Raw genomic sequence first — 12,099 nt, 5'->3', positions numbered from 1 at the left:
GTAGCCGACCAAAACGAGGTGCTGTGTCTACATGCTCTCTAGCTTTCTTCATAGAGCTTGAGGTTCCAGCACAATAGGATTACTCTGCATGGGCACATTGAATTTAAAACTACTGATGCAGATTTACATTTAAATGAACTAATGTGTGTACATATCATACATATTAATAGGTATAGGATAAGCTATGATTGCAGCTATTTTAGGGGCCATCAAAGGGCATTTCACTGTATGCGAATTTCCTCTGTACATGATCCTTAGGAACGAAACCCTTGCATTAGAAAAGAGTTTGCTATAATTATGCTAAAAAAATGGAAAATAACTGCTTAAGAAGACACAGCTAAGGGTTGTTATACACATTTTAATAATAAGGTAATTTACTGAGAGACTCTTATTTCTTAGTTTGTATAAGATCGACTAGGGCTTTTTTTAGTTAATGTAATGTTCCTTTACATTTAATTGTCATGTGACCTCTTCTGCCACATCAATGGTGTAACAGCTGCTTAGTTATAAATTTGGAAGAGTTATCCCTTGGTTATTAAAGAGAAGCATCCTTGTGCTTTTCCTTAATAACTTAGCTTATAAAACAAGTACAGAGATTTGTTTCAGATTTTTGACTTTGTCTTTGTCTTTAAGACATCCTAATTTTGGTTCTACCCTTTAACGTGGCACTCAATTTTAATTTTTATTTTCCGATTTTACTCTCTGCCTGTCTGACAACATTAAGGGTCTCATATTCTTATCTCCTGGTTTCTTTGTATCTCACCATAATATTCAAGTATGTATGTGGGCTCCGAACACATGGGGATAGTGGCAGAAATTAAGATGATGACAAAACTAGAGACTATCATGACTAATGTGGACCACTTTCACCGGGAAATGTTTTAAAAATGCCATTGATCCATATTGCCTTCAGCCAACTGTCTGTATAGTAATCCTCCTCTCATATTGCTTACCATCACCCTAGCTAGGTACATTAGGCACAACAGAATAGGAATAAATGAATTTCCCTTTTGAGATCAATAAAAAAAACAGTAATACTACAATTTGTAAATCCATTTACCTAAACATCCTTCCCCTTTAAGTGAGATGAACTGCTAGGGGAGCTCATAGGGCACTGACTTAGAGCTTCTAGAGCATAATCCTGAGCCAAAAAATGTTGAGAATTACAACAGAACTAGGTTGAGGATGGTGCTTAAAGCTTTCTTGAGCTTGGAGGCTAGTTGACGTTCAAACCTGGAGGCGAGTTGAGACAATGGATTGAGGAACAAAAGGAAGAGAATCTAAAATTAGAGGTAGAGATGGAAGATGAAAAGGGAGTTGTTTGTGACACGTCTGTGGATAAGTGGACTGGCCATTCCATCTATTAGAAAAGGACCCATTTAAGTACACCCAGGGAGGCAATAGGACTCTGCCATATTTCCTGTGCTCCATTTCTATGTAATAAATTATTGTTAATAGAACATTTTACTTTATATTTTGCTTGCTTCTTTCATCATTTCAGATTCTGAAAAACAAGCATTGCCTAGTGTTCAAAATATTTACTTCTGACTCAAAATCGCTGTTGAGTATTACACACATATACACACACACACACATACATATATATATATATATTCAGTTAGGTCCATAAATATTTGGACAGAGACAACTTTTTTCTAATTTTGGTTCTGTACATTACCACAATGAATTTTAAATGAAACAACTCAGATGCAGTTGAAGTGCAGACTTTCAGCTTCAATTCAGTGGGGTGAACAAAGCGATTGCATAAAAATGTGAGGCAACTAAAGCATTTTTTTAACACAATCCCTTCATTTCAGGGGCTCAAAAGTAATTGGGCAATTGACTCAAAGGCTATTTCATGGGCAGGTGTGGGCAAGTCCATCATTATGTCATTATCAATTAAGCAGATAAAAGGCTTGGAGTTGATTTGAGGTGTGGTACTTGCATGTGGAAGATTTTGCTGTGAACAGACAACATGCGGTCAAAGGAGCTCTCCATGCAGGTGAAAGAAGCCATCCTTAAACTGCGAAAACAGAAAATCCCATCCGAGAAATTGCTGCAATATTATGAGTGGCAAAATCTACAGTTTGATACATCCTGAGAAAGAAAGCAAGCACTGGTGAACTCAGCAACGCAAAAAGACCTGGGGGGTATTTTCCGTACGTCACTTAAATCATCCGAGATCAGATGCCTCATCTTGGATGAGTTAATGCCGGTGAAACTCATCCGGGATAAGTCGGTTTTTCAAATGCAGCGGTGTAGTAGATTAGTCTACCTGGATCTAATCATCCGAGATGAATGCGCACGCCCACGCTGATTGAAAATCCCATATATATTGAGTCTAGAAAACATGATCAGCAAGTCTTTGATAGGCTGCAACAAAATGACGAAAGAACGGGCACTTTTTTTTTTTCACAGAAGCGGAGCAAGACCTTTTATTCGAAGGACATGAAGAATTTCAAGATTTAATATGCACAAGGGGTAACACTGCAATAGCAGCCCAAACCAGAAAAGATGGCTGGCAAAAAGTGGCCGACAAATGAAACGCTAAGTAGTGTGCATTGTACTTACTGAATGCAGCGTTTCATTTCCTATGTGTCAGATTAATTAGATAGATAGATAGATAGATAGATAGATAGATAGATAGATAGATAGATAGATAGATAGATAGATAGATAGATAGATAGATAGATAGATAGATAGATACTTTATTAATCCCAAGGGGAAATTCACATTTAATATATTAAATATGCATGTAAATTCATATTTAATATGTCATAATTCCAGATCAAACCTGAGCACAAGGAGAACATGGGAACAGGTTAAAGTGAAGTACAAGAATATACTTCAAACTGGTAAATATTGGTATTTAACAGTTTAAAGAATTGTTGATATAAAGAATCATATATAATATAAAAAAACATTAATTCTAAAGCTAATAAGAAGGCAGACAAGCAAAAAACAGGTAGAGGTCCATGCGGTCCAGACCTAACCCCTGCAGAAGACTTGGCTGTCCGACAAAATGCCCATCGCCCTGTTTCTGAGGGCATTCCAGGGCAAAGCTCCTCCTCAGAACCAGTGGCAGGATGCAGTGGTCACTTCATTTCAGGTAAAGGATGGTCATTGCATATATTTGTCATCGATGTGTGCCATAAGTATGTTCCATATAACCCTCTTTCTTGTTGGGTTAGTTGCAGATAATGTCATATCCCTAGAACCTGTGTCTGACCAACAAGATATTGACGAAGGTCAAATATTTGATGAAGACACTGTGTCTGATTATTCGGATCTGCGTACAATCCAGTGCCCCAATCACATTTGGAAATCCTGGGTAATGAGAATGTTAGGCTGATTGTGAGATTCTTCATGGAACTGTGGGTGTTTTTGCCTGTGTTTTGCCTACCTGCAATGGCATGAAACGCCTCTTTTATTGTCTGCACACGCAGGTGTCCAGGAAACACTATGAAAACCCGAAGGAAATATTTCAGAGCCATACAGACTTTACGAATTGCCTGGCAAACTGCACCTTTAGGTAGATTTTCCATATCGCCTACAGTATATAAAAAAAGTTCCGCTTGCAAAAAACCTCAAAGCAATGCCTACTGTCTGTGTGGTTGTGAGAGCCCGACTTTGCCTAGTTTGACTTCAAATATAAGGTGCTAATAAATCTTTGAGGTATAATATTCCTCCTTAGCTAAAGCGGTATCTTTCGAAAAGAATTTCCTCCGGGAGCAATAAAAGATCTTGCCGATAGTGCAAAACCCTCTATATATGAAATTCTCTTCTTATAATTTGCGCACCGATATCAATTGGTCGCTCATTCATGAACGGTGAAGCCATGTCTTCATGAATTCCATGCATGGACACTGATTAAGTGTGTGAGTTAATCCTTGTTTGCATCGAAAAAACCTGCTCCGAGCAGGTTTGGGGATTTGGATGTGCTGCTATGACAACACATCCAGCAAGAGTTTCGAAAAACCGACAGATCCAGGATCAGGCCAAATAGTCAATAATTACATCAGGCTAAAAGAGTAATCCACGTACGAAAAATACCCCCTTGGACATCCATGGAAGACAACAGTGGTGGATGATCGCAGAATCATTTCCATGGTGAAGTGAAACCCCTTCACAACAGCCAACCAAGTGAACAACACTCTCCAGGGGGTAGGCGTATCGATGTCCAAGTCTACCATAAAGAGAAGACTGCATGAAAGTAAATACAGAGGGTGCACTGCAAGGTGCAAGCCACTCATAAGCATCAAGAACAGAAAGGCTAGATTGGACTTTGCTAAAGAACATCTAAAAAAGCCAGCACAGTACTGGAAAACATTCTTTGGACAGATGAAACCAAGATCAACCTCTACCAAAATGATGGCAAGAAAAAAGTACGGAGAAGGCGTGGAACAGCTCATTATCTAAAGCATACCACATCATCTGTAAAACACAGTGGATGCAGTGTGATGACTTGGGCGTGCATGGCTGCCAGTGGCACTGGGACACTAGTGTTTATTGATGATGTGACACAGGACAGAAGCAGCCAAATGAATTCTGAGGTGTTCAGAGACATAGTGTCTGCTCAAATCCAGCTAAATGCAGTCAAATTGATTGGGCGGCGTTTCATGATACAGATGGACAATGACCCAAAACATACAGCCAAAAAAACCCAGGAGTTTATTAAAGCAAAGAAGTGGAAAATTCTTGAATGGCCAAGTCAGTCACCTGATCTTAACCCAATTGAGCATGCATTTCACTTGTTGAAGACTACAAACAAACAGCAACTGAAAGCCGCTGCAGTAAAGGCCTGGCAGAGCATTAAAAAGGAGGAAACCCCTGTGATGTCCATGAGTTCAAGACTTCAGGCTGTCATTGCCAGCAAAGGGTTTTCAACCAAGTATTAGAAATGAACATTTTATTTCCAGTTTTTTAATTTGTCCAATTACGTTTGAACCTCTGAAATGAAGGGATTGTGTTCAAAAAATGCTTTAGTTGCCTCACATTTTTATGCAATCGTTTTGTTCACCCCACTGAATTAAAGCTGAAAGTCTGCACTTCAACTGCATCTGAGTTGTTTCAGTTAAAATTCATTGTGGCAGTGTACAGAACCAAAATTAGAAAAAAGTTCTATATATAGAACTCCAGGTGCCTCCCGATGAACTTACGCCGGCACTTCCTGGTGTGGCGGAAGTGCCAGCTAAGCACCTGGAAGCACTCTGGGTGTCCCTGGTATTCCTTCTGCTGATTTCCAGGGCTCTTCAGGCATTCCGGCGCCCCCTGGCGGTGACCACGGGCTCCTATAGGGTTGAGCTTCCATGCTCTGTTCCCGTGGTCCCCATACCAACCAGGGCGGTTGCCCCCTTGTGGTCTGGAGAAGGCGTAATCCCTCTTCCGGTACCCTCTGGGCGTCCTGGCTGGGTACCGCCCCCAGCCACAGTATATCCTCTTTAATAAAATCCCTGTGTGCGTCCAGGTGTCCGTGTGTGGGTGTCTTCTGGTGAAGTGCGCATGCGCGGGGCATGGTGCGATGTGCGATATTACTGTCAGAGAAAGTTACAGGCGTTTTACAGATATACAAACCAGTATTACTGCAAGAGGAAATTAAAGGTACACAATACAGTGACTCATATTACAGCCACATACAAGCAAGTATTACTGTCAGAGGAGATTAAAGGCATATTACCGCTGCGCACGCCTGTATTACCGCCAGAGAAAATTAAAGGTATATTACGGACGTACAAGCCAGTGGACGTACAAGAAAGTATTACTATCACAGAAAATTAAAGACACACAATACACGGCGGCAGCCCACGAAGAACGGTCAGTTCAGCAAGTAAACATCAACAAAAGAAAGGCTGAAAAAAAGAAAAATACAACCAACAAAAAGAATGAGGTCAAAGTCCCTTGCCATTTAATATAGACTGTTCCTACTAATGTTTATGCACTACTGTTCTAGCGCCCGTTATTGTAATGGGCTAAATGACTAGTATATATATAATATTGTAAAATGAATAGACTCAACATACTTAAAAAGGTTTGGGGCAGCCACCCGCATATTATTCCTGGCTGCAAAAGAGTCATTTTAAATATAGAGATGTTCTCTATACCGAGTCCAAAAGAGAACTGTCGATGGTTTGTCAAGTTTTAAGAGATAGGACAGGAAGTGATGTAAGGGAACCAGAAGTGATGTTCTTCATTAGTCAGAGTAGGTACTGGAAGTGATAATCTTCTAGGTGCCGGAACCAGAAGTGATGTTTTTCTGGATGCTGGAACCGGAAGTGATGTCTTCTGTTCTAAATCAGACAGGTTTTCCCACAGCTGGTCTGCAGAAATAACAGGAGGTTTAGTGCACCCCGCCACCCCCCTGGCCTGGCGTGGAATTACCTTTGCTTGGTCCATACAACGTCTTCCTAGTCGCACGTGAGTGACAATATATACATGTGTATGTTGTGATGGATGGCACATGTGTACATTCTGATTCCATACCTGGCCAGGAGGCCAGGGTGATGCAAGGATAGTGGGAGACAACCTGGCAGGGCTACGTGCTCCCCAAATACAGTAGGTGGCAGCCTCCCTGGGCAACCCTACATGTGTAGACACCTGCAAGGCACAATGGATTTTATAGTCCCATAGGGTAGCCTTATCAGGTTAAGTGGGTGCTGCATGGAGTTAAGTTCCCTACTTTATGGGATCAGGCTATACCCTAGCACTAGAAACACTCTTGGGTTCAAGTCACTCGACTTCATCCAGATGAACGAGAGTTGGGGATGGAGGATAGACAAAGATCACCTGGGAAGTGTGGAGGAGAAGACAAAGAGAAAAAGAAAGAGAGAAGAATTGTATTTGGTCTATGCCACTTTTGGTGACTTTGTGCAATGTATTATTATTAATAAACCTTTTCTTTATACAGGAACTTGTCTCTGTGAGGTTGCGTCTGGGGTTTGGGGTGCTGCCACGTCCCTTGGTGGTCACTATATGAAATTCACAAAGGGAGAAAATGAATCACGTATCCTAAAATAGTTTTTTATTCCTCACCTTTCAACAGCTATCGGGTGTCATCATCAGAGGAGAATTTAGACATACAGTAATCAAAGGCAATATACTGTATTGAGGAGAAGGGGTAGATGGGTGTAAGAGGGATGGATTAATAAGGTGGAGTTTGGAAGGTGTTGGTCATTTTTATTTGGATGTTCTTCTTTTTAAGCCTACATATGTTGGGTTCATGTCCAAAATGTTTGTTAATGGTGTTTTTATTTGATATACTGTATACACTGTATATGTATATATATATATATATATATATATATATATATATATATATATATAGCATGGGTGTGGGGAAAGTAGATTTACAGTTTTGAGTATGCAAGGCCAACAATTTCAGCACTTACGAGACTCTACACTGCACTGTGCCATTGTGACATTCTGTTTCAGTTAATAAAGCTATTGAGTTAATAAAGCTATTACAATAATAATAACCCGCATTTCTTTTTCCATACAAACTACTGTAAACCTACTTCCCCCCTTGTGTGTGTATATATATATATATATATATATATATATATATATATATATACTGTATATATATATATATATATATATATATATATATATATATATATATACTGTGTATATATATATATATATACTGTATATAATACTGTAGATACGTTATTACACATGAATATTTCTTCCATTAAATTTAAGACAAAAGCCATTCTATTTCATGCATTGTCAGTTTGCATTTCTCTTAAACTAAATGCTCACTCTTAAAGTTTTGTTTTCCTTAAATTTATGTTCCTAGGATTTTTTCAAGTTTTTGTACTAAGAATGGTCTGGGCCTGGCTTGGCTCCTCACTGATATGAGTGATGGATACCTATGCTTCTATTTAGTACATCATTAACCAATCCATATTTTTATGCACAACACAAATTTGTTTTTGCAGATGGCTCTTTGAAGTCACCTCTCAATAAAAAATAAAATGTAAATTATAATGTAATGACTCTAAGGGATCTCTTTGAAGTGTTACAAAGGAACCAACTGATAAACTGTGAAGGTCTAAAAATCTTGACAAAATTTGTATTGTTCAGTTAAAATCTTTTGGAGAACATGAATATTTAGTAAGGAATAAATATTCAGTAGAGGACAATGAAATGTATTTAATGCATAAAGAATTTTTTTATGGTACATTTGAGATGATGGGCAAAATCCAGGAATCTGAAAGATTTCTTACTTATTTTTTTTTCTTAAAAAAATCTTTGAAAACTGTGTTAAAGTACAAACAGTACTAGCAGCTTCATACCTGTAACTACACCCTATAAGTGGTATTTAATGCATCTGAATTGCATATTGCACATTGCCACCTTCTGTCAGTAACAATATATTTTTTTTTTTTCAGTTCTTGTTCTGCTGATTTTAACTTTGAAGCGCCACCGGAAGGGTCATTTAATATCTGAGGATGACGAAGACATGCGAGACAATGTGATCAAATATAATGATGAAGGTGGTGGTGAGCAGGACACACAGGCTTATGACATGACAGCCTTGAGGACCCTTTATGACTTTCCAGAGGTTAAGTCTAGTGACTCCGGACCCGACCTGCGTTCGTTGCCTCACTGGATTCAGAACTCGAGCAATGCTGATTCAGAGGGCTCGTCGGCCACAGACTTCTCTGTCTTCCGAGGATACATCTGCAAAAAGGTTCAACAGGCGGACGCTGATCTGTCTGTACCCCCCTATGATTCTTTTCAAACATACGCTTTTGAGGGCTCTGGTTCTCCTGCCCTGTCACTTAGTTCTATTCATACATTATCTACCACCTCAGAGCAGGACTTTTCATGCCTCAGTGAATGGGGTCCACGCTTCCGGCAGCTGGCTGGACTCTATGCAGCAGGACATCCTGAGGAAGAGGGTTCCTAGCACCGTGTTTTGAAATACATTACTAAAAAGGAACTTACAAATTAATGAAAATGTGCCACTTTCTGATCAGTATAACCCAAGCTTGTCCTGGGAGATTTTTTTAACTTTTTAATTTCTAGAACATATTTAATAAATAATCATTTTCAGTGAAAACAGCAAATTGCTGTGATTATAAATCATTAAACTATCATTGTGAAGGGTATACAGCATAGAAAACACCAGTGATGGCAATAGACGTGTAAAAAAGATCATATCATGGAAAGCAAAGGAAATACCACAAATGCTGCACTGGACAAATGCTAATTTTTTTGTATGCCAAGAAATTTGTAAGTTTGATAAAAAGACATTGTTATCAATTTTTACTGTATGAGCATGCTCTCTTGGGAAATGACAAAACAAAGCGAAAATGTGCAAACCAGAAAAAAACTGCCCCACGTCCATGATCAATTTTTATTCTTTGTATTGTTATTTTTTGTTGCTACTGTAAATGAGAAAAAGTAGCCAATTCTGGGTCATGACCCATCAACCGATCACATACTATTCAAGTGGAGTACAAGAAGGAACAGCAGGAGCAATGTGGTCATTATTTATCTTTTGGGTGATGGCTGTTAGAAAAGTTCAGCACTTGGAATACTGAGCAAGACCTACATCAGCAATGAATAAATCTATATTTTTAATCAGAAAGTTGTTTTTTTTTTGCCATAGGTCATGACCCCTAAGAAATTGATTTTTTTAGAAGAGTTCTGTCAAAAAGAAGGTATGATGACACACTTAAAACTGACACTAAAAATAAATAAAGTGGGTGTTTTGGGCAAATTGTCAATACTTTATTTTCCTGTTATATTCTAACATCAGAAAATATTTTTTGATAGCAATCACACCTTGTTTTGCTCAATTAAAAGAACATATCAGTTAATATTTCAGTTAAAAGAACATATGTTTATCTAGAAGCAATAACCAGCTGATTTTGTGAACACAGAAATACCTAGAGTGAGTTGGGATAAATGTATTTGTTTAATTCAATTCTTATTTATTTCTTCATTTAAACTTTCAAATGTGTGTTTTCAATGTGTCTGTCAAATTCCCTTGATATGAAATAGCATATTTTGTTATCAACATATTTATTTATTTATTTATTGGTTTGTTTAATTTATTTTGGTAGAGCCAAATAGCTTTCTGAATAACTGTAAATCCTGGAGGTGGTAAGATCTATGTTATAATTTATTTGATGAAGTATTTGAAATAAAAATGATGACAATAAATATTTTAAGGAAGTTATTTACTAAAAATCAAACCTGTGATTTTCTGTTGAAGATTTGTTGTAAATTGATGAGAAATCCTTTGTATAAGTGAGTCACTATTGTTAATTTCGTTCATCTAATCCATGCATTCATTCCATCATCAACCAAAAAATATCCCCTAGACTTTCTCGTATACTCAGATATGGGGATGGATACTTGAGTAAACCACAAGACAATGATTATATTTTTATATTATGTACATTTAAAACCACCAACAACACATCAAATGAAATTAATAATATATTGAACAATTATTCTAAAAGTAAAGTTGAATAAATCGGACGCTGCAGCTGCATGAATAAAAGGTAAAGTACCACTTCTGGTTAACGGAAATACCCCAAAAGGTGCTAGAAATCTACGTTTTGTATCTAATACTTGTATGCAAAATTTGGTTGAGCTAAATGAAAGCGTACTCAAGTTATTGTGTTTACATACACACACACACACACACACGCATGCACACACAGACAGACACACAGGCACAATTCCAAAAATGATATTTTCAGACTTAAGGAGGTCTAAAACTTTGAGATTCATCAAAATCTTGAAACAGAATTTTTGAAGGATTCCAATACTTTCCCTATACCTCATATATGAGAAAGTCTGGGAAGTCTAAAACATCGAGATTTATCAAAATCTCGACATCAAATCTTTGGACAATTACAATACTTTGTAAGTAATAAGGAGTTGACTGGATAAAGAGATGAAGTTGCAAAGAATTTTGGGTTGAGCCAAATAAACAAACAAAAACAAAAAACAGGTAAAGGTCTAAAGTCAAAATTATCCAAATGAGATCTAAAAAGCAAAGTCATCAAGAGTTTCGTGTCCTAACCATTACTGATAAGATTCAACCCTTGACTGACACTGCTTACTATCATGATTTTATTGTTCTGGTGATTGGATGTTTTTAACCATTGTTGTGTTTGTTCACCCCCAATTTGTGACTTAGATACCTCAGTTTTTTTCAGATTCCCAGCACAATGTGTGGTCACCATATAGTTCAAGTGATGTCATCACATTTCTACTGTTAAGGGCAATAATTAAAAAGCATTGAATCAGGATCTGATTAACAAAGGGCAATTCAAATAGCATGGATGTCAAAACTAGAGAGAACTACAACACCAATATATTGTAGTTAGTGAAGGGTCAAATGAAAGTTGTAGTTCAGGGGTTCTTAATTATGATCATGGAGAGTCGTAGTGGCTGCAGTTTTTCGTTACAACCAGTTTTCTAATTAGAAGTTAGTCTTTGCCTGTAATGAAAGTTGGTATTTAATTATATGGCTTGTTAGTACCTTCATTATTCCACATTGTAGATTTTCCTATTTGGAGAACATTATCCACATTTTTTGTGGACCAGAACAAATTTGTACTTCTTAGCCCTTCCATTTTCACCCTCATTTATTTCAAACATCTAATTAACACAGAAGCTGCATATACACATTATGCAGTTTTAAATACAGTAGATCCAATTTAGCTGAAGAACTGATGGTTCCTTTGTCATTTGAATTTCATTATTAACTAGTGGCTTATTAAGAAAATAGGAAACAATTAAAAGCTAAATTCAGCTATTTGAAACTAAAATAAGAAATTAAGAGCTCTGAATTGTAACGAGTAAATTAACTAAAATTAAGGCCAGAAAATATTGTTTTAGCAGCAAATAAATGTGTTCTGATTGGGAACTTGACTGACGCAAAAGCCTGTAGCCACTACGGCCCTGCAGGGGACTCATTTATAAAGCTTGCATTTGCACAAAAAGTTTATAAGCAAATTCCCACACAAATGTTGGGATTTATAAAAGAAAATTTGACAGGGGAACATGCATATATTTACTGAAATTCTGGCCCATGCGTATGCAAAATTTCAGAGAAATTGTGAATTGACG

The 12,099-nt window shown here is 37.5% G+C and overlaps 1 protein-coding gene across 1 annotated transcript in view; it reads left to right on the top strand.

Moving 5' to 3' along the window:
• Positions 1 to 10,157, top strand: part of LOC114659307 (cadherin-22-like) — a 785,264-nt gene extending 775,107 nt beyond the window's left edge. Inside the window, exon 11 of the mRNA XM_051932845.1 lies at positions 8,394 to 10,157. Coding sequence (XP_051788805.1) covers positions 8,394 to 8,914 — 521 coding nt within the window. The 3' untranslated portion in view covers positions 8,915 to 10,157. The remainder of the gene's footprint in view (positions 1 to 8,393) is intronic.
• The last annotated feature ends 1,942 nt before the right edge of the window (positions 10,158 to 12,099 follow it).

This window comes from Erpetoichthys calabaricus, chromosome 10, assembly GCF_900747795.2.
Source record: "Erpetoichthys calabaricus chromosome 10, fErpCal1.3, whole genome shotgun sequence".
Classification (NCBI taxonomy): domain Eukaryota; kingdom Metazoa; phylum Chordata; class Cladistia; order Polypteriformes; family Polypteridae; genus Erpetoichthys; species Erpetoichthys calabaricus.
The sequence above is the reverse complement of the archived record's forward strand: the minus strand, read 5'-3'. Positions and strand labels throughout refer to the sequence as shown.